General features: G+C 38.2%; 1 protein-coding gene and 1 long non-coding RNA gene across 4 annotated transcripts in view; one reads left to right on the top strand and one right to left on the bottom strand.

Annotated features, from left to right (window-relative positions):
• Positions 1 to 24,503, top strand: part of LOC133636087 (uncharacterized) — a 55,969-nt gene that overhangs the window by 8,821 nt on the left and 22,645 nt on the right. For all 3 annotated transcript variants that reach the window (XR_009822172.1, XR_009822171.1, XR_009822173.1), the window contains exons 3-4: positions 14,958 to 15,239; positions 15,326 to 15,405. This is a non-coding gene — a long non-coding RNA (uncharacterized LOC133636087). The remainder of the gene's footprint in view (positions 1 to 14,957; positions 15,240 to 15,325; positions 15,406 to 24,503) is intronic.
• LOC133636086 (cortexin-3) lies at positions 153 to 15,083 on the bottom strand. Its single transcript, XM_062029731.1, has 2 exons — positions 14,919 to 15,083; positions 153 to 1,226 (listed from the first exon to the last, which is right to left on the bottom strand). The coding sequence occupies exon 2, from the start codon at positions 1,149 to 1,151 to the stop codon at positions 900 to 902; it is 252 nt and encodes an 83-aa protein (XP_061885715.1). The 5' UTR covers positions 1,152 to 1,226; positions 14,919 to 15,083; the 3' UTR covers positions 153 to 899.

The raw sequence follows: 24,503 nt of genomic DNA, 5'->3' as shown, positions 1-24,503 counted from the left end.
AGCAGGTTCCTGCCGCCTGCCACTGATAAAAGGTGAAATTGAAATGTTTTCCAGCAGACGAGCTGCACGACTTTGAGGAATCCATTTCTATTCGACTCGGAACACCTGCTGCCGTCAGCGGCTTGATGAAGGAGAGGACGAGAAAGGAGGAGGCTGTGCAATCTTTTATTCCAAAAACAAGGGAAGGAATGTAAGTGAAGGCTCCGCCGGCACAGACAGGACACAACAGGAAGCGCACGTCACGTCTACCATGCACGTCTGCGAGCGTATTCATGCACCACAAAGCCAGAGAGAAAACTTGTGCGACTGTTTTTGGGGAAAGGCCACAGCATCACGAGAACATGTCACCAAAAACAGTCCGAGGAGGAGGAGTAATCTCTCTCTTGGAATGACATCACCAGGAAGGCCAAGAAGACTGTAAACAATCTACACTATAAGGCTGACCAGAGTCATGGCGTCGCTGCTAAAGGGTTGATGGGAGGAGACTGCGGGCAGTGACGCTGGCGTTGTGAGAACATCCATGAGGCACGCGGTACAGCACGGGAAACTGAAGGCTGGAATGTCACATGACACCGCCACCATCCCCCTATCTTCACGTTAAAGGGAGGTCTCGTACGCCACGCCAAACGGTGCGAAGAAGAAGAAGGCGTTAAACCTCGGCGGAGTCGACCACAACACTGATTGTCTAAATCTAATAAAGACGCGTATGTAAACTCGGTTTGCAAACATTTTGACCCTGTTGAGACCTTCCACACACGACACGGACGAACGAGGTAGTCCACGAGGGGCTGAGGGAAGGGCGGACAGCGGGTAGCTCACAGGAGGTTTCGGCGGCCGCTCGCCAGGGATTCGCCCGGCGAATGAGCGGCCATTGTGATACACGGAGGCGGGGCCACGACTCAGACGATGCGGTAGTCGAAGGTGTCCTTCTCGGTGTGGTCGGTCCAGTTGGACGAGGGCATGCTGCGGTACGGGTCCAGGAGGATGCGGAAGCAGCGCACGATGAGCAGGGCCAAGAAGATGAAGAGCAGCAGCACGAAGACGAACGCCGCCTTCTGCTCCAGCGTCAAGTAGGACGCCGCGTGATGGCCGCCGGCCGACGTCGACAGCGTGCTGCTGAAGAAGCCCTCGGCCATCCTGGGCACGTCCATGCTTGAGCGTCGCGGCTCCAGCGCTTTGGTGGGTGCTCCTAAATCTCACAGGGAAGACGAGCTCGGCAGCGACACCTGATGGACAAAAACATGAAGGAGGAAGGATCTTTATTGTCGTCGCACAAGTACAACGGAACTTCATTTTCAGCACAAACCCGTTCCAGAGCAGGGTAACTGTACATAAACGCTGATGAGTCGCCACTTAAAAGGAAGGAAAAAGGTGGAGGTGTAGGATGAGTAAAAAAACCAGTCAATCTCAGACTGGGCTCCTATGGGGGTCCCAAGTTTGGGGTGGGGAAAAAAAACTCGAAAGCAAAGCCCATATACATATTACGACATACAACTCAAGACTTGCAACGAGGGGAGAAGGGACGGACACTGCCAGCCACTAGGGGCGCTGCTCCGTTTTCCGTCATACAATTAGGTGAAGCATCGAAGACGTGGGGTACTTGTGTGTGTGTGGCGTGTATTTTCCCTGGATGCATATGTGTGTGTAAGCCTGTCTCTGTTCCGCGACCTTGGTGCTCAAATGCAATAGTACAGTCAGTCAGTCCAACAAAAGTCAACAACAAACAGGTGTATGTCCATGAGAGACAGGGAAAAAGTTTGTTCCGTCTTTTCTGCAATGTCCTCTGGTAGAGTCTCGAAGAAACGACCTAGCCACGTCGCTTGCAGCCAGGGAAACCCATTCTGATTAGAATGTTTGTGTTTGAGCGAGCAAAAACAAATTGAAAGTTTTCACTCTAATTGTCTATTTCTGGTCCTCAAACTCATCATACTTGGCCATGCAGAGCAGCCGGCTTCTCCAAGCTGTTGTCAAGTTTGCCATTTAGTCACAAAAGTCTGAGTGCCCGGAGCTCTGCCCGCGTCCTCCAATCATTTGTGGCTATTTTGGACTGGTAGCAGTCGATCCACAGTGCTAATCCCTCAACCTACTCAGTGGCCTAGTGGTTAGAGTGTCCGCCCTGAGATCGGTAGGTTGTGAGTTCAAACCCCAGCCGAGTTATACCAAAGACTATAAAATTGGGACCCATTACCTCCCTGCTTGACACTCAGCATCAAGGGTTGGAATTTGGGGGTTAAATCACCAAAAATGATTCCGGGTTGCTGCCCACTGCTCCCCTCATCTCCCAGGAGGTGAACAAGGGGATGGGTCAAATGCAGAGGACAAATTCCACCACACCTAGTGTGTGTGTGACAATCATTGGTACTTTAACTTTTAACGCTAACGAGGGGAAATTACACTTCGACTGTCGTTTGCTTTGACAGCTTAGATTGCTCGTTTGCATCAAAACAGTTGTTTTTCTCACTACGATAGGGACGAAACCATCCTTACCCAGGCACACCCTCCCGGTTTTTGGAGTGTAAATATTTTGGGTTTTGGCACCAGCCGCTGAACTAGATCTGACCAGTCTAAGTCTAAAAGCACAAACTGATGAAGCCTAACCAAGTACCAGACTAACCAAACAGTCCAGTTGCGATCGATTGAATGCCCTGAGATGACAATGCCCTGGATGAATGAGAACATTCATAGACTGGCAGCTTTAGGGTAATTTGAACGCCTGCCAGCATCTTCCTATTTGTTGATACACCTGGGTAACGCTTAGATGCTAACAGATAGATGTACCGCTATCATGATTCTAAATAGGTCGATATCTTCTACGTCTTGGATTGAAAGGGTCGCCAAGCACGCGGCACTCCGATTCTCCCAAGAGTCTATCGTTTGTCCAGCAACAACCGTTCAGTAGAACAAGCAGGTTGCCCCCAACTCGATATCTTGTCAATTTTGTTGAGAGGAAAGTTGATCAATTCCATTGTTTACATTTTGAAGAACAGTGCAAAAAGAGACTACACCAAAGTTAAGACAAGACAAAACACAAAAGCGAGCAGGAGAGATAAGAAAGAGGGAAAGGGAGTGTTTGTCTTGGATGAGTGCGGGACCGTTTGACTGACCGAGCAAGCCTTTTTTTTTTACCGTTCCTGACGTGACCTTTGTGTCGACAAGGTCAGCGACATGACATCATTGCGTGGTCACATGGTGCCAACAATGGAGGACATCTTTCTTCAGGTTTTAGGCTGTGTTTGTCCAGTTGTGGGGCGGTATAGCTCGGTTGGTAGAGTGGCCGTGCCAGCAACTTGAGGGTTGCAGGTTCGATCCCCGCTTCCGCCATCCTAGTCGCTGCCGTTGTGTCCTTGGGCAAGACACTTTACCCACCTGCTCCCAGTGCCACCCACACTGGTTTAAATGTAACTTAGATATTGTGTTTCACTATTTAAAGCGCTTTGAGTCACTAGAGAAAAGCGCTATATAAATATAATTCACTTCACTTCAGTCTACTTGCCACTGTGCGAGGTAACTACGTTGGTATGACAAACACCAAAAGTAATTGGAAAACTCTTGGAATAGTGTTCGACTTGTACATGCTGCCAATAATACGCAGCTACAATGTGTCCTACCACAACTATGCAGATGACACTCAGATCTACGCCTCACTAACGAATGGTGAACGTTGGCCAGCAGGTTTACTCTGTCACTGCATCGAACTGATCAAAGTGTGGATGCAAAAGTTGTCTTTAGTAGACTCAGACAAAAGTGAACATGTTGTCTGTTTGCCCACATAAGCGAAGAGATAGTAGGGATACACAATTAATGGAATTTCGATTTTGGCTTCTCATGATCATGAAAATATCATAATTGAAAATGATTAATGGGCCGCGCAACATGTATGCAAATTCCTGAAAAAATGAAAAAAACACCACGTTTACTAGAAGTTCAGGATTTCACAAGGTTGTTACTTTTTGACTCCGCGCAAGTGTGCCTAACCAGTATTAACTTAACTTAAGGTATTTAAGGCTGCAGCTAACGACTATTTTTCTATCGATTAATCTATAGATTATTTTTTCGATTAATCGGTTAATCTATAGATTATTTTTTCGATTAATCTATAGATTATTTTTCCTTTTACCGATTATTTTTTAAATTTAAAATGAAGATGAAAAAATAAATGTAGGCCCGTTTTTTCAAAAGGCATTGCTTTTATTTACAAAAAAAAAAGAAGTATGGCCACTCAGTCAACATTGACAACAACATGACAAAATATTCTTTAACAATGTAAACATTTAAAACTTTTAACATTTAACAAAATTAAAAGTAGCTTATTTGCTTTTTAATGTGCAAATATAAAAGTAAACATCCACTGCAAATCTTAATATTCTGCAATAGTATAAGCATTTCAAAAGTAAAAATATTGCTTATTTTGCTTCAAAATGTGCAAAAATAAAGATAAACATCCAATACAAAAAAGTGCAAAACGAAATATTCTGTAACAACAGTGTAAACATTTCAACAAAAGTAAAAGTATTGCTTATTTGCTAAAATGTGCAAAAATAAAGATAAACATCCAATACAAAAAAGTGCCAATCTAAATATTCTGGAGCACTGTAAACATTAAGTATTGCTTTTAAAATGTGCAAAATAAACATCCAGTCCAACACAGTACACAATAACCAATTCTACTCATTCCAGTGAGTGACTAACAGTTGTAATGAAGAAAGGTTAGCATGTCTACATGCTCTGGTTCTTTTCTTGTTTACAATATTCCCAGCAGCTGAAAATAGGCGCTCAGAAGGGGTCAATGTGGCTGGAACTGAGAGGTAATTAGCCTTCACCTCAAGCCAGGACTGCGAGTGAGCTGAGCTGCAGTTTAAGTTTCTAGAAGGTCAACGGGCTCATAGTGATGTTACTAGTAGTTGACTGGGAGGTGCTTATTATCATTTGGGGAGAGTCCGCTGCCTGATGCTCACCTGCTAAACACCTATCTGCTCGACGCTGAAGCGCTGACTACATGCGCTCTGAATACGCACTGCTGATTGGCTGGTAACGTTTTGAATACGCACTGCTGATTGGCTGATAACGCTTTCTGTGTACCAATCAGATGGTTGCGTGGGTGGGACAATGCTGCGTGCTGAGACAGAAGCAGAAGGAGCAAAGCAGCTTGTTAAGACTAGCTTTAGCTTACAAACTCGTTCGGTACACCCCCGTACCGAACCGAAAGCCCCGTACCGAAACGGTTCAATACAAAACACGTACCGTTACACCCCTAGCAGATACAAATGACACATTCATGTTTTTGTGTAATGATGACAACGTATGCTTACGCGGACGATTGACTAGTTGATGGTTGATGGTTTTCTTTTCAAATGTTCGTTCATAGCCGTTGTGCTGCTATGATAGGCCATTTTCGCTCGATATAGTGTGCATACAACAACATTATTAGGCCGTGTATTGAAATACTCCCACGCTTTTGACGACTTTTGGCGTGATTTTTTCCCCCTCGCTCACACCGTCTGCTTTGCGGTCCGCCATGACGGTAGTGTGACGTAAATATGCGACTATGTCGACGCGTCGTTTCAGCCTTAAAGGTATTTTCCTGTTAAGGTGACCGCAGAGTCACAGAATTGGACAATGAAACGGAATCCGCTGTTTAACACGGAATATCAAGGAAATTGACGTAATTTTGAGTAAAATGCTGTCATTGTAAGTCCGGCTGAATATGTTATATTCCTCTGTAAATACAGTGTTTCCCATAAACTGCCAAGATACCTGTGGCGGTGGGGGCGTGGCTATGGGCGTCGTCACCATGACATCATCGAGTAATTTGCATAATGTACTACAATGATATGATTTTCTCTAAAAAGGCTAAAAAAATGTATACTTACTAATTAATAATAACAGTTTTGTTTTAAACGTCCATCCATCCATCCATCCATTTTACAATATAATTACAACACTTTATGTACATATTTATATACAGATTTGAACAATAAGTTATTCACTGAAATATATTTATTAATTGTGGTTCTTACAAAAAATATATCTTATAAAATATAAAAGCTAAAATGTCTCTTAAAGCTCTGCCCCTTTAATTAGTGCATACTAAATAATTTAACTTGAGCCTACTACTACAACCATATTATTTACCAGCAACATAAAGTGAAACAGAGGCAGAGGTGTCCTGCCACAGTCAGTAACAAATAAACAGAAAACAGTAGTGGTCAATACAAATAAGGCAACAAGAGAAGTATCCTACACTTCTCTTTTGTAAAGTAAATCTGAACAGCCTATATGGGCATCTACATCAACTATATGATTTGCCTGAGAAGCTGGACAGGACAAAAAAAAATAAAAAAAATAATAATAATAATAATTTTTTATTTTTTATTTTATTTTATTTTATTTGTGGCGGACGTAATTCTTTCGTGGCGGGCCGCCACAAATAAATGAATGTGTGGGAACACTGAAATATGTTTAAAAGAGTCTCTTCACTTCTCGTAACTTTGCATATTGAAATAAAGTTTCTCAAAATTAGTAAACATTAAACTGCATATGATTTAAAGATTACGGCTAAGTAAAAACACTGCAAGACAGTTCCACTAATCAGCGTTCTTCGCACAAAGGTGCCCCACAAAAGTTTCTGCAAGTCAAATTCTTTAGTATTTTTTCACAGAAATACACAAGAAATAGGAAATCAACAAGTAGTCGTTGAGTTCCAGAAACATTCCAAAAGTCACAAATCACTAGCAGGAACTAAAAATAGTTCCTGAAGAACTAAATCTACACAGGGGGAACCTTAGTAAATGGGAAAGTTCCTGCGGTGGAAAAGCGCCTCGTGGTTCCCACACAGAGGCATATTTGGCTTGATCTAAAAGTTCGTAAATCAAAAAGTCCAGTGCTCAGCTCATCGCATTGTCTTTGTCGCTCAGAGAATGGACTTTAAAACAAGTTGCGGCCAAATTATCGCGTTAATTGCTATTATTTAATGACAGTCATATTTAGTGTGTTATGCTTTTTTGTGTACTTTTTCAATTTCTAACGTTAAGAGGCTTACAGACACCATTGGACTGTGGGCGACGCCAACTTCGCGCGGATTGTGTGAGGATGAAATATTTTTAAGTGTTCTTTTTCAAGCCATAGTCATGTTTAAAGTAGCTAGTATTTTACACTCTTTGATTTCAAATCCATCCATTTCCATCCATTTTCTACCACTTGTCCCTTTCGGGGTCGCGGGGGGCGCTAGAGCCTATTTCAGCTGCATTCGGGCGGAAGGCGGGGTACACCCTGGACAAGTCACCACCTCATTGCAGGGCCAACACAGATAGACAGACAACATTCACACTCACATTCACACACTAGGGCCAATTTAGTGTTGCCAATCAACTTATCCCCAGGTACATGTTTTTGGAGGTGGGAGGAAGCCGGAGTACCCGGAGGGAACCCACGCAGTCACGGGGAGAACATGCAAACTCCACACAGAAAGATCCCGTGGCCGGGATTGAACTCAGGACTACTCAGGACCTTCGTATTGTGAGGCACATGCACTAACCCCTGTACCACCGTGCTGCCCTGATTTCAAATCACTCATGAATATTTTCATGATGGTTTATTTGTATTATTTATGATTGTATTTGCCTCTGTGTAATTTCATGCCTCTGTAAAGCACTTTAAATTGCCTCGTGTCGGAATTGTGCTCTATAAATAGACTTGCCTTGCCAACACAACTGTTGTCATGGAAACATGGTCACTCATCCAACTCAACGAGTCATACATCATGTCCTAAAAAAAAAATCAATGTAGTAAATCCCTGCATATTGACAATTAAGGTATTTTCAGTTTCAATCAGTGTCAGTTTTTAAAGATTTTTAACATAACAGATAAATGTGTGTCTTTATAACGCAAGCTTTTTTCAACAATTAATTTGTTTAACCACATTTTTTTGGGTTTGAATTTTGTCAACTGAATTTTTTTTACATCAAAAAATTAGTTGCTTCCAAATTAAACTTCCGGTAAATTAAGACCGAAGCAATCGATCCTGTCTCACAACCAGCCAATGAGGTGTCAAGTTTGAAGTCACATTACTTTTTTTAAAATTTTTTTTTACTGCAAGTGGGTCTTTCCTTTTACACACTGACTTTTTTAATATACGAATTTTTATACACTAAATTTTTTACACTGAATTTTTTTACACTGAATTTTTACACACTGAATTTTTTTGACACTGATTTTTTTTACACTGAATTTTTACACACTGAATTTTTATACACTGCATTTTTTACACTAAATTTTTATACAGAATTTTTTTGACACTGATTTTTTTACACTGAATTTTTACACACAATTTATTTGACACCGATTTTTTTTCACTGAATTTTTCTACTTAGCATTTCTTGTACACTGATTTTCCGCACTGATTTTTTCATACAAAGGATTATTTTTATACACTGATTTTGTTTATACTGCATTTTTTTTACACTGATTTTTAAACAAACATATTTTGCTCACAAACTTGTATTCAATGTAATTGTCAGCATAATTGGATGTAAAGAAAAATTCAGGTACATAAATTTAGTGTCCTAAACAGATTTCGTAAAACAAAGACGCAAATTAAACTCTGTAGTAATATTTTATGAATATGCGACAAAGCATACAATGTACAGCATATTAATAGGGGTGTTCTGTGTTCCGATTTTGATATCGTGTATCGGCCTGATATCAGCAAAAAACGTTTTGAATTATATCGGCTTGCATGTAAAGAGTCCGATTTAAACTCCGATGCAAGTCAATTCCGATATGTGACATGTATCGTATTTTTTCACGTCAATGTGAACAGTACAATTCCGAGTTTTTCCAAATCTGATACAGGACTCTTTCGTATGTGGAAATAAATCGTAAATATATGCGATATAATCTTTCGGTTCAGAAAATGTTGCCTTTGATTGCACAGAATCTTTGAAATTGCCACAAATGTGTCGCGACTGAAACCGAGGAGAATTGGCGCCATTTTTCCTTCCGTAAACACTGCAGCACGTTTGACTTCATGTGTGCATGCGTTTACATTACACATTGCATTTTTTTGTAATGCGAAGGGCTACATAAAAAGATCGGATTTGACAAAAAAAATCTGAATTGGACATTTTATAATCCAAACCAAAAAGCACACAAGGTTGGTCTTTTCTTGTATTTTAGCCAAGTCATTTACAAAATGTAAACAAGCTAGGCTATAAGCTACTAGGAGCTAGCAGCTACACAACAGCTAAGCACATAAACTTATATAAAGATACAAGTCATATTTACACATTAATATCCACTTATATAAATGGTATTTTCTTGTATAAAAGGTCATATTCATACATTAATATACATTTTTATAAAATGTATTTTCTTATATAAAAGGTCATGTTTATACATTTGTACATAAATGTAAAGGTAAAAAATTATTAATCATTTGTTTTTATTGTAAGTTTTAAAAAAAGTGAAAAAAATACGATATAAATAGAAATTATGAGATAAAAATATCGAAATAATGAGATAAAAAGTCATAATTGTTTAATAAAAAGTCGAAATTGAGATTTACAGTCACAATTATGAAATAAAAAGTAAAAAATATTAGGAAAAAAGTAAAAAATAGATATAAATTCATAAATATCTGAATAAATAATCCACATTATGAGGTAAGACATAGTCAATATTATGACATCAAATAATCATAGTTATGAGATAAAAAGTTTAAATTATCAGATAAAAAGTCAACATTAAAGAGATAAAAGGTCAAAAATAATGGGATAAAGCGTATGAGATATGTGGAACATATATACCATGTTATGAGATAAAATTTCAAAGTTATAAAGTAAAGTTGAAATTATGAGGTAATGAGTCAAAAATATAATAAAAACTCAAAATAATTATATATAAAGTCATTAATATTTGATAAAATGTCGAAATTACAGAATAAAAAGTCAAAATTATGAGGAAAAAGTCACGATTATGAGATAAAAAGTCAAAAATCTGAGATAAAAAGTCAAGATAAATACATATAAAGTCATTCATTTTTAGTAAAAAGTCGAAATTAAGAGGTACAAGTTTTTAAAATCATGACATAAAAGATCCTGATTATGAGATAAAAAGTCAAACATATGAGATAAAAGGTCAAAAAACAAGACAAAAGGTGAATTGTGAGATAAAAAAATCAATATTATGAGAAATTATGAGGTAAAAAGTCAAAAATATAATATACAAACTCAAAAAGTTAAACATTAGAAAAAAAGTAAAAATTATTAGATAAAAAGTCATACATATCTGATTAAATAATCCACATTATGAGGTAAACTATAGTCAATATTATGACATAAAATAATCATAGTTCTGAGATAAAAAGTCAACATTAAGAAATGAAAGGTCAAAATAATGGGATAAAGCGTATGAGATACTGTATATGGAACATATATATCATGTTATGAGATAAAATGTTGAAATCATAAAAATAAAGTCAAAATTATAAGTAAAAAGTCGAAATTATGAGGTACAAAGTCAAAAACATGACATAAAAACTCAAAATAATTACATATAAAGTCATAAATATTTGATCAAATGTCGAAAATACAAAACAAATTCAAAATTATGAGGGGAAAAAAAGTCAAGATTATGAGATAAAAAATCAAAAATACGACATAAAATGTCAAGATAATTATATTTAAAAAGTCGAAATTATGAGGTTATTTAAAAAAAATAATGACATAAAAGATCATGATTATGGGATAAAAAGTCGACATGAGATACAAGGTCAAAAAACAAGATAAAAGGTCAAAATTGTGAGATAAAAAGTCAATATGTGGGAAAAAAAAGTTGAAATTATGAGGTAAAAAGTTAAAATCATGACATAAAAGGGCATGATTATTAGATAAAAAGTCAAACATATTAGATAAAATGTCGAAATTATGAGGTAAAAATTAAAAAATACAATATCAAAACTCCAAAATAATATACATATAAAGTCATACATATTCGATAAAAAGTCGAAATGACAAAATAAAAAGTCAAAAATATGACAAAAAGTCCAGATAATTACATATAAAGTCATCAATATTTGGTACATATTCGAAATTATGAGGTAAAGTTAAAATCATTAAGTTAAAGTAATAATCGAGCCGAGCGATGGGCTGTCGAAGAAAACATGGCGAGAACTTTCCAGAACGGCTAACCTACCTCTTGTTTGCTAACGTTAGCTTGTCGCTAGTTAGCAAGCAGCTAATTAAACACATCAATAATGAAGTGGTCACTAGCGAAACAGGCGAAAGTGGATTAACTCGGCTCAGTTCGGCCCAGTTTGACCTGGAGGCGATGACGTCACTGTCACGGAAATGGAACGCTCGTCAAAGACAACTATTTATGAGAAACACTTGACATGGCGTTTTTATAAGACGTTGTAATCATTAAAACGTGTATTTGTTGCCTCTTGCCTCATTCTACAGAGGATGATTTAGATATTTGAAAAATAAAACCCTCACAGCAATTAAACTTGTTTGGTATTTAGGAGGTAGATAAATCTTCTTTCTCATTGTGTATGTTGACATATTATTGATAAACCACAAGCAGAACATTCTGTTTTTTATCTCCTGTTTCCTGATCCCTTCCTGTTACTAGTCCTTCCTCTTCATGTTTGTCAAAGGTCATACTATTATTTTATTCTACCTTCAAAGTTAAGTTAAGTTAAAGTACCAATGATTGTCACACACACACTAGGTGTGGCGAAATTATTCTCTGCATTTGACCCATCACCCTTGATCACCCTCTGGGAGGTAAGAGGAGCAGGGGGCAGCAGCGGTGGCCGCGCCCGGGAATCATTTTTGGTGATTTAACCCCCGATTCCAACCATTGATGCTGAGTGCCAAGCAGGGAGGTAATGGGTCCCATTTGTATAGTCTTTGGTATGACTCGGCCGGGGTTTGAACTCATATGACATATAAGATCATGATTTTGAGATAAAAAGTCGAAAATATGAAATAAAAAAATTAACATCATGAGATGAAAGGTAAAAAAACGAGATAAAAGATCGAAATTGTGGGATAAAATAATCAATATGAGATCAAATGTAAAAATTATAAGATAGAAAAAAATAATTAATGAGACAAAAAGTCGAAAATATGAGATAAAAGGTGAAAATGATGACATAAAATAATGTGGTGCGCATGTATTTGTATACCTGCCGCCATCTTGTTAATATGTCAACATCTCTTATATACTACATTAACTTTAACTTTATTATTAGCATGCTAATGTTAGCATACAAATGTTTTATGCTACATTTTTTTGGCTTGCTTTGTATGTTTAAACCTAAAAATCCTGGATTTGGATACTTTGCGCCATATTAGACTGGTGCCCTGAACCTCAAGTATCAAATAATCAGTTGCATATTATTTACACATACAAAGTCTCCAACGAAGAGGCGTATTAAAAAGTATCCAGTAACAAACTTGTCCGCTTCATTCAACTTACCGTATTTTTCGGACTATAAGTCGCAGTTTTTTTCATAGTTTGGCCGGGGGTGCGACTTACACTCAGGAGCGACTTATGTGTTAGATTATTAACACATTGCCATAAAATATCAAATAATATTATTTGATATTAGTCACGTAAGAGACTAGACGTATAAGATTTCATGGGATTTAGCGATTAGGAGTGACAGATTGTTTGGTAAAACGTATAGCATGTTCCATATGTTATAGTTATTTGAATGACTCTTACCATAATATGTTACGTTAACATACCAGGCACCTTCTCAGTTGGTTATTTATGCGTCATATAACGTACACTTATTCAGCCTGTTGTTCACTATTCTTTATTTATTTTAAATTGCCTTTCAAATGTCTATTCTTGGTGTTGGGTTTTATCAAATAAATTTCCCCCAAAAATGCGACTTATACTCCAGTGCGACTTATATATGTTTTTTTCCTTCTTTATTATGCATTTTCGGCCGGTGCGACTTATACTCCGAAAAATACGGTACTGCGTCATGAGCTTAACTTCTTGAATTGTTGTGACCACTGGGTGTCGCCAAAAACAATTACCATTCCACTTCAACTTAAAGGCCTACTGAAACCCACTACTACCGACCACGCAGTCTGATATTTATATATCAATGATGAAATCTTAACATTGCAACACATGCCAATACGGCCGGGTTAGATTACTAAAGTGCAATTTTAAACTTCCCGCGAAATATCCTGCTGAAAACGTCTCGGTATGATGACGTTTGCGCGTGACGTCACGGATTGTAGCAGACATTTTGGGACAGCATTGTGACCAGCTATTAAGTCGTCTGTTTTCATCGCAAAATTCCACAGTATTCTGGACATCTGTGTTGGTGAATCTTTTGCAATTTGTTTAATGAACTAATGGAGACAGCAAAGAAGAAAGCTGTAGGTGGGAAGCGGTGTATTAGCGGGCGGCTGCAGCAACACAAACACGTAGCCGGTGTTTCATTGTTTACATTCCCGAAAGATGACAGTCAAGCTTTACCATTGGCCTGTGGAGAACTGGGACAACAGAGACTCTTACCAGGAGGACTTTGAGTTGGATACGCAGATGCGGTACCGTGAGTACGTACGCAGCTGCGGCTTCCAAACATTTGATCGCTTGCCCGTACGTGCGTGCCGCTATGTGCATGTCACGTACGTAACTTTGGGGAAATATATGTGCTGTATGAACTTTGGGGAGGTGAACGGTACTTTGGGCTGTGGGATTGAGTGTGTTGTGCGGGTGTTTGATTTGTATTGGTGGGTTATATGGACGAGAGGGGGAGGTGTATGTTATGCGGGATTAATTTGTGGCATATTAAATATAAGCCTGGTTGTGTTGTGGCTAATAGAGTATATATATATCTTGTGTTTATTTACTGTTTTAGTCATTCCCAGCTGAATATCAGGTCCCACCCGCCTCTCACAGCATCTTCCCTATCTGAATCGCTTCCACTGCCCTCTAATCCTTCACTCTCACTTTCCTCATCCACAAATCTTTCATCCTCGCTCAAATTAATGGGGAAATCGTCGCTTTCTCGCTCTCGCTGCTGGTGGCCATGATTGTAAACAATGTGCAGATGTGAGGAGCTCCACAACCTGTGACGTCACGCTACTTCCGGTACAGGCAAGGCTTTTTTTATCAGCGACCAAAAGTTGCGAACTTTATCGTCGATGTTCTCTACTAAATCCTTTCAGCAAAAATATGGCAATATCGCGAAATGATCAAGTATGACACATAGAATGGACCTGCTATCCGCGTTTAAATAAGAAAATCGCATTTCAGTAGGCCTTTAAAGTCATTCCAGACTGTTAATACAAATAATTTCACTTGATCAAACATTTTTTTTTTTTTAACATTCCACACTACAAAATAATCAAAGTGCTGATATCGTATCGGATCAAAAGCTTGTTTATTTCCGTACTTTGTCGAAAGGTGAAAACGTTGCGTGCAGCAACAGAGCGTGCGTGAGCGTTTTCTACACTAAAATGCTGGGGCGTCGTATAATGTTTGGGCGTACCAAATCAAACGGCCCTGTCTCGATTTAGTGCGTGAGTTACGTCGTCGTGGTTAAGCGGAATGTTACAAAATGTCCTGAATAATAGCGATGTTCTTGTGTAATAATAATAAGACAATAATTATGACAACATAGTAGATTGCACGTAGAAGCATATGCATAATAATCGGCGAGATGAATATAAAATGTCAGCGATGTTGCTTTGCGTTCACTTGCTGTTGCTGTCATGAAAATGTCAAAAGAACAAACTGCTGACATCCATCATGCAGTTGTGATAAAAATGTGACGCCAAAGAACGTGTTGCACGAGCAGGTGTACCTAATTCACTGGCCAGTTGCCGCTAACGCTCGTGCAGGAGAATGTTGCGCAACCCAAAAAGTGTCCATGTGTGCCGACTCACCTGATCTTGCTCCCCTTTTCTTCCTCCCCCTGTCCTCAGGTCACATCCCGCAGGTACGATTCCCGCGTCCGAGCCGTGTCTCTGTGTCGGTGCGCGGACCTCACCCTGGCGCGCGCCTCCGTCTTTTTTTGTGTGCTCGTCCTCGCGCACACTGGGCTGGCGGGAACGGAGCGGTACCCCGTCGCTATGGGCAACCTGTTGCCATGGCAATCCTCCAGCAAGGTGATGTGTGAAGCAAGCAAATGAGCGTAGCCCCCCCCCCCCTGACTCCACCCACAGCCCACCCCTGCCCGACCCACGCGCACACACGTGCACACACAGGTGAAAGGTTACATTATGGATCATGTCATATATCATGTCATATAGTCTGATCTGATCCTTAGCTAATCTTCCACTCTGTTGTTCAGTGTCTCCCTCTGGTGGCGAGCAGTGAGCACTGCAACGTATTTTCCCTCCAGCTTGATGAGCGATATGAAGAAATGATGCCGTAAGTACAAAATACAAATCATTTTTTTCATTCCTGCTCAAACATGTTATGCTTTCGTTAAAGAGATCTTAAAACAGGGGTGACCAAACTTTTTCCACTGAGGGCCGCCAGGTGAAAAATCAAAGCACGCGGGGGCCATTTTGATATTTTTCATTTTCAAAACTAATACTTTATGTATGTATGTATGTATGCACAGTATGTATGCACAGTATGTGTGTGTGTGTGTGTGTGTGTGTGTGTGTGTGTGTGTGTGTGTGTGTATATATATATATATAAATATATATTTTACACCTACACACACATATATATATATATATATATATATATATATATATATATATATATATATATATATATATATATATATATATATATATATATATATATATATATATTTATATTTATATATATATATATATATATATATATATATATAACACATACACACATATATATATTTATTACACATACACACACATATATATATAAATATTAGGGCTGCAACAACTAATCGATTAAATCGATTAAAATTGATTATACAAATAGTTTGCAATTAATTTAGTCATCGATTCGTTGGATCTATGCTATGCGCATGCGCAGAGGCATTTTTTTAATTTTTTTAAATATTTATTGATTTTTTTTTTTAAATTTTTTTAATAAACCTTTATTTATGAACTGCAACATGTACAAACAGCTGAGAAACAATAATCAAAATAAGTATGGTGCCAGTATGCTGTTTTTTTTCAATAAAATACTGGAAAGGATAGAAATGTAGTATATTAAGTATAATGTAAGTATATTACTCTGAGGTGTGTAGCTGAAAAATGTGTTTAAAATGTTAGCATGCTAGCGTTAGCATGCATCAAGTACCAAGATATGACTGAGGTGTATGCCTACAAAATGAGCAAACATTTTTTTTTGTTTTTGTAAAAATCGTTAAAAATAAGTCATATTGTAATTATTTTCAAGGCTTAAATCTTTAAAACAACTTCAGATCTACCGATGTACAGTTGAATTTATTTTTCCTTATGTTTTATCCCCTCTTTGTTAAAGAAACCCCTGTATTTGAAGGTAAAGACACAAAATATGCAACATTTTCCCCTAAAAATGTCTATGTGGACTAGACATTGGCATCTTAAATATGTCAATAATTTATAATAACATTGATTTTGATTCATTATTTTTTTTTAAGCAATGGCAGTTTAAAAAATTAAAATCACACTAAAATTCTCAGGGATCCAAAAAGGGTCCCACTCATAAGTGTTAAAAATAAGTCATATATGGTATATAATATGGACTACATACATATAGACTATATGCATGCATAAAGTTATTTTATAAGTACATTGACAAACCCCAAAACCAGTGAAGTTGGCACGTTGTGTAAATCGTAAATAAAAACAAAATACAATGATTTGCAAATCCTTTTCCACCTACAGGTATATTCAATTGAATAGACTACAAAGACAAGATACTTAACGTTCGAACTGGAAAACTTTGTTATTTTTTGCAAATATTAGCTCATTTGGAATTTGATCCCTGCAACATGTTTAAAAAAAGCTGGCACAAGTGGAAATAAAGACTGAGAAAGTTGAGGAATGCTCATCAAACACTTATTTGGAACATCCCACAGGTGAACAGGCTAATTGGGAACAGGTGGGTGCCATGATTGGGTATAAAAGCTGCTTCCATGAAATGCTCAGTCATTCACAAAAAAGGATGGGGCGAGGGTCACCACATTGTGAACAAATATGCGAGCAAATTGTCGAACAGTTTAAGAACAACATTTCTCAACGAACTATTGCAAGGAATTTAGGGATTTCACCATCTACGGTCCGTAATGTCATCAAAATGTTCAGAGAATCTGGAGAAATCACTGCATGTAACATTGAATGCCCGTGACCTTGGATCCCTCAGGCGGTACTGCATCAAAAAGACATCAGTGTGTAAAGGATATCACCACTTAGGCTCAGGAACACTTCAGAAAACCACTGTCAGTAACTACAGTTTGTTGCTACATCTGTAAGTGCAAGTTAAAACTCTACTATGCAAAGCAAAAGCCATTTAGCAACAACACCCAGAAACGCCGCCGGCTTCGCTGGGCCCGAGCTCATCTAAGATGGACTGATGCAAAGTGTAAAAGTGTTCTTTGGTCTGACAAGTCCACAATCCAAATTGTTTTTTGGAAACTGTGGACCTTGTGTCCTTTGGAACAAAAAGGAAAAGAACCATCCGGATTGTTCTTGGCGCAAAGTTCAAAATCCAGCATCTGTGATGGTATGGGGGTGTATTAGTTCCCAAGACAATAACTTACACATCTGTGAAGACACCATTAATGCTGAAAGGTACATACAGGTTTTGGAGCAACATATGTTGCCATCCAAGCAACGTTATCATGGACGCCCCTGCTTATTTCAGCAAGACAATGCCAAGCCATGTGTTGCAACAGCGTGGCTTCATAGTAAAAGAGTGCGGGTACTAGACTGGCCTGCCTGTAGTCCAGACATATCTTTCATTGAAAATGTGTGGCGCATTATGAAGCCTAAAATACCACAACGGAGACCCCGGACTGTTGAACAACTTAAGCTGTACATCAAGCAAGAATGGGAAATAATTCTACCTGAAAAGCTTAAAAAATGGGTCTCCTCAGTTCCCAAATGTTTACTGAGTGTTGTTAAAAGGAAAGGCCATGTAACACAGTGGTAAAAATGCCCCTCTGCCAACTTTTTTTGCAATGTGTTGCTGCCGTTAAATTCTAAGTTAATGATTATTTGCCCCCCAAAAAATTAAGTTTGTTCTCAGTTCGAACATTACATATCTTGTCTTTGCAGTCTATTCTTTTGAATATAAGTTGAAAAGGATTTGCAAATCATTGTATTCTGTTTTTATTTACGAATCACACAACGTGCCAACTTCACTGGTTTTGGGTTTTGTATATGTATTTATTGTATGTATTTATAATATATGAATACATATAGTGTTTATATTGAAGTATACTTGCTTATATTATGTACATACGTATGTGTGCTTCTATTAGTGCTGTCAAATGATTCATTATTAAATCAGATTAAACACACTCTTTAATTTGGATTATTTGTGACAAATCACAATTACTTGCTAGCATAATATAAAATATATATTTTTTTAAAGTAGTTTTTTCATGCTCCTAACAAAGAAGTGACTGTGTCACTCTTCATGCACTACACGTCCCTACCACTAGATGTCAGTATGATGCCACTAATCAATCCATTCAACCAAACTCGAGCGTCCTCGTGCACACGCGCACGCACACGCACAGTTGCTCGGCATAATTTGTAGGTGCAGTCAAGGCATTGGAAGAGTCCAGCTTGGGCGTCTTAAATTAAGAAAACTTTTATCATCCCTGTGGGGAAATAAAGGTTGTGAATTTCCCTGACTAGGAATTTAACCTCAATCGCAGCAATACGAGCCCTGAGTCTAAACCACTAAACTACCTTAAGATCCATACATTTCTATTTGTGGGTGATGCGGTATCGTTTCTGCAGCACCCCCAAAATATTAGGTACGCCCTAACCATTAAGGGGGAACTGTCCTTTTTCTGGAATTTTGCCTATCATCACAATCATTATGTATGACAAGAACACATATGCTTTTTCTCTTTTCATGCATTCTAACTACTAAATAAATGCTCGCAAAAGCCAGCCAACAATGGAGTCCATCGGAGACCCTCTATACCAGGGGTGTCAAAATCAGTTTAGATCAGGGGCCACATGGAGAAAAATCTACTCCCAAGTGGGCTGGACTGGTAAAATCACGGCACGATAACTTAAAAATAAAGACACCTTCAGATTTTTTTCTTTGTTTAAAAATAGAGCAAGCACAATTCTGAGAATGTACAAATCACAATGTTGTTGTTTTTTTTTTTACACTTACATGTTGCGGTTAATAGTATTCCATCTTTATTTGTCAATATTTATACTCTGAATAAATTATGTAATAATGTTCAACACCATCAGTCAACTCATTGGTGTTAATTTTCAATCTATCAAGATTAAAAAAATATCAAAATCAAATTACAAGATGTTATTTATGTAGTTTGATCATTATCTTCGACTGATGTACTAACATCATGTGGTTTATTTTTTTTTTTTACATATGTAGCATCATCTACAAAGATACAAAGAATTGCTATTGCGACATCTAGTGGACACATTTAGAACATCAGAGTCTGTCATTCCGAAATGTTGGCTAATTTTTTATTTATTTATTTTTTTAAAAAAAATTTTATGTCCTGTCCAGCTTCTCAGGCAAATCATATAGTTGATGTAGATGCCTATATTGGCTGTTCAGATTTACTTTACAAAAGAGAAGTGTAGGATACTTCTCTTGTTGCCTTATTTGTATTTGACTTTATTAAATGTATTTATATTATCATTTGGTGCAGGAGGGGATAGAAAGAGAATAAAAGGAAGACAGAGGGGGAAATTGTGGGGACAAGAGAGGAATAAGACAGAGAGACAAAAACAACAACAGCAAACACAAAAATTGGCTCATTTTTATACTTAGCAAACTCATCCTGCGGGCCGGATAAAACCTGTTCGCGGGTCAGAGCCGGCCCGCGGGCCGTACGTTTGACACCCCTGCTCTATACCGCCTATAACAACGCACTAAAAGAACCTCCAAAAACCTCCATCAAAGTTTCATATACCTGTATATGTAATGTAGTAACATTCATAATATTTACAAAATTTGCTCATTTTAGGCATACGACCGCATATTAGTTTCAGACGCATCACAATGTTTGCTTTTCCCTTAAACAACAACACTACTAATCATGGCAGACTTCATGAGAGACGACAAAGACTACTTTAGGACAAATGGTGATCCAGAACCTTATATTTTTGAGCCTGAATATAACGAGGATGATCTACAAGTTTTAGAAGCTTTAGTAAAAAACTTAGCATCATGTAGCAGTATGTGCTAAACAAGATATACAAAGATAATAAAACGGTCACTTATAATAAATGATAAATGGGTTGTACTTGTATAGCGCTTTTCTACCTTCAAGGTACTCAAAGCGCTTTGACAGTATTTCCACATTTACCCATTCACACACACATTCACACACTGATGGCGGGAGCTGCCATGCAAGGCGCTAACCAGCAGCCATCAGAGGCAAAGGGTGAAGTGTCTTGCCCAAGGACACAACGGACGTGACTAGGAAGGTAGAATAATAATAATAATAATAATAATAATAATAGATTTTATTTGTAAAACTTTATATTGAGTAAACAATCTCAAAGTGCTACAGTGTATTAAAAAAAATTAAATAAATAAAAAAGATAATAAAGAAATAATTTATTGTACTATGTCTGCTCTCACTGGGATGCTGGTGGGCAGCAGTAGAGTGAAACACAATTTAGCAAATAAAGTCAACTTGTTTTTCCATTGTATCTATTAAACCATATCCAATTTACAAATAAAAATACAGTCTAAATATCACAAAATGCCACAATTTCAGACGGCCATTTTGAATATTCCGCTCCGAATGTCTTTGGTCATTTCCGTAGAGGTGTGTTGTCTGTCATTCACAATCCTTTCGTAAGACAAGAACACATAGGTTTTTTTTCTGTTTATGCATTCTAAGTCATAAATATCGTTTCTGCAGCACCCCCAAAATATTAGGTACGCCCAAACCATTAAGGGGGAACTGTCCTTTTTTAAAAAAAATTTTGCCAATCATCACAATCATTATGTATGACAAGAACACATACATCTTTTCTCTTTTTATGCATTCTAACTCGTAAATAAATGCTAGCAAAAGTCAGCGAACAATTGAGTCCATCGGAGACCCTCTATTCCGCCTATAAAAACACCTCCAAAAACCTCCATCAAAGTTTTATATACACGCTGTAATATGTATATATGTAATGTAGTAACATTCATAATATTTTCATATTTTGCTCATTTTAAGCATACGACAGCGTATTAGTTTTGAGACGCATCACAATGTTTGCGTTTCCCTTCAACAACAACAACACTACTAATCATGGCAGATTTCATGAGACAACAAAGACTACTTTGGGAAAAATGGAGATCTAGAACCTTCTATTTTGAGCCTGAATATAACGAGGATGATCTACAAGTTTTAGAAGCTTTAGTAAAACACTTAGCATCATGTAGCAGTATGTGCTAAACAAGATATACAAACATAATAAAAGGATCACTTACTGTACAATGTCTGCTCTCACTGGGATGCCGATATGTAGCAGTACAGTGGAAAAAAAAGTTTACTTTATATGCTTAATTGTGTTTAATTGTATCTATCAAACCATATCCGATTGTATTTACAAATAAAAATACCGTCTAAACATCACAAAATGCCACAATTTCGGACGGCCATTTTGAATATTCCGCTCTGAATGTTTTTGGTAATTTCTGTAGAGGTGTGTTGTCTATCATTCACAATCCTTACGTAAGACAAGAACACATTTTTTTCTGTTTATGCATTCTAAGTCGTAAATATTCTATTCCGCCCACAAAACCCTCTAAATAACGAGCCAAAAAACCCCCGCCAACAATATTCTACTTACATGTTGTGGCCTGAGTATTAACCAAATATTAGCAATATTGTTATCATAAGTGCTAACGCAGAACACCTATTTTTAGGGGCGCATTGATCACAGAGAGCTAATTAGCTTGTGAGCCGGCCGATGTCCTGTCTGCATCATCCTGTCTCGGCTCGTCAAAGTTATTCTAGATCAGGGGTGTCCAAACTTTTTGACTTGGGGGCCGCACTGGGCTAAAAAAATTTGGCCGGGGGCTGAAAGCTGACTGAATATAAAGTAACAATATATATGTATATAGGTGTACATATTGTAGTAATATAATAGGTATATACCGTATTTTCCGGACCATAGGGCGCACCGGATTATAAGGCGCACTGCTGATGAAAGGTCTATTTTCGATCTTTTTTCATATATAAGGCGCACCGGATTATAGGGCGCATTAAAGGAGTCATATTTTTTTTTTTTTTTTTAATGAATGGAAAACACTTCCTTGTGGTCTACATAACATGTAATGGTGGTTCTTTGGTGAAAATGTTGCATAGATGATGTTTTACAGATCATCTTCAAGCCGCTTTCTGACAGTCGCTTCCGGATGCGCCGTTTTGTGGGCGGTCTTATTTACGTGGCTCACCTTCGAGAGCATTTTCTCCCCGTCATCTTTGTTGTAGCGGTGTAGCGTGCAAGGACGGGAGTTGGAGAAGTGTCAAAAGATGGAGCTAACTGTTTTAATGACATTCAGACTTTACTTCAATCAATAACGGAGGAGCATCTCCTCACCGGAAACAACAAGAAGGCCGGAAATGTGTCCCGTGAAAAACCGTCCGACCGGAACTCTCTAATAACCAAAGTTCTTTGGGTGAATAATGTAAACTCACTACACCTGTAGTTTTTAGCGCTTTCATGGCGAGTTTACTGACAGATATACAAACCCCGTTTCTATATGAGTTGGGAAATTGTATTAGATGTAAATATAAACGGAATACAATGATTTGCAAATCATTTTCAACCCATATTCAGTTGAATATGCTACAAAGACAACATATTTGATGTTCAAACTGATAAAAAAATTTTTTTTGCAAATAATCTTTAACTTTAGAATTTCATGCCAGCGACACGTGACAAAGAAGTTGGGAAAGGTGGGTGCCATGATTGGGTATAAAAGCAGATTCCATGAAATGCTCAGTCATTCACAAACAAAGATAGGGCGAGAGTCACCACTTTGTCAACAAATGCGTGAGCAAATTGTTGAACAGTTTAAGAAAAACCTTTCTCAACCAGCTATTGCAAGGAATTTAGGGATTTCACCATCTACGGTCCGTAATATCATCAAAGGGTTCAGAGAATCTGGAGAAATCACTGCACGTAAGCAGCTAAGCCCGTGACCTTCGATCCCTCAGGCTGTACTGCATCAACAAGCGACATCAGTGTGAAGTGAAGTGAAGTGAATTACATTTATATAGCGCTTTTTCTCAAGTGACTCAAAGCGCTTTACATTGTGAAACCCAATATCTAAGTTACATTTAAACCAGTGTGGGTGGCACTGGGAGCAGGTGGGTAAAGTGTCTTGCCCAAGGACACAACGGCAGTGACTAGGATGGCGGAAGCGGGGATCGAACCTGCAACCCTCAAGTTGCTGGCACGGCCGCTCTACCAACCGAGCTATACCGTCCCAAGTGTACCTGATATCCTTTACCAGTGTGTAAAGGATATCATCACATGGGCTCAGGAACACTTCAGAAACCCACTGTCAGTAACTGCAGTTGGTTGTTAGTAAGTGCAAGTTAAAACTCTCCTATGAAAGGCGAAAACGGTTTATCAACAACACCCAGAAACACCATCGGCTTTGCTGGGCCTGAGCTCATCTAAGATGGACTTATACAAAGTGGAAAAGTGTTCTGTGGTCTGACGAGTCCACATTTCCAATTGTTTTTGGAAACTGTGGACGTTGTGTCCTCCGGACCAAAGAGGAAAATAACCATCCGAATTGTTATAGGCGCAAAGTTGAAAAGCCAGCATCTGTGATGGTATGGGGGTGTATTAGTGCCCAAGACATGGGTAACTTACACATCTGTGAAGGCGCCATTAATGCTGAAAGGTACATACAGGTTTTGGAGCAACATATGTTGCCATCCAAGCAACGTTACCATGGACGCCCCTGCTTATTTCAGCAAGACAATGCCAAGCCACGTGTTACATCAACGTGGCTTCATAGTAAAAAAGTGCAGGTACTAGACTGGCCTGCCTGTAGTCCATACCTGTCTCCCATTGCAAATGTGTGGCGCATTATGAAGCCTAAAATACCACAACGGAGACCCCCGGACTGTTGAACAACTTAAGCTGTACATCAAGCAAGAATGGGAAAGAATTCCACCTGAGAAGCTTCAAAAATGTGTCTCCTCAGTTCCCAAACGTTTACTGAGTGTTGTTAAAAGGAAAGGCCATGTAACACAGTGGTGAACATGCCCTTTCCCAACTACTTTGGCACGTGTTGCAGCCATGAAATTCTAAGTTAATTATTATTTGCAAAAAAATAAATAAAGTTTACGAGTT

Source organism: Entelurus aequoreus, linkage group LG20 (assembly GCF_033978785.1).
Source record: "Entelurus aequoreus isolate RoL-2023_Sb linkage group LG20, RoL_Eaeq_v1.1, whole genome shotgun sequence".
NCBI lineage: Eukaryota > Metazoa > Chordata > Actinopteri > Syngnathiformes > Syngnathidae > Entelurus > Entelurus aequoreus.
This window is presented reverse-complemented; position numbering and strand designations above follow the sequence as displayed.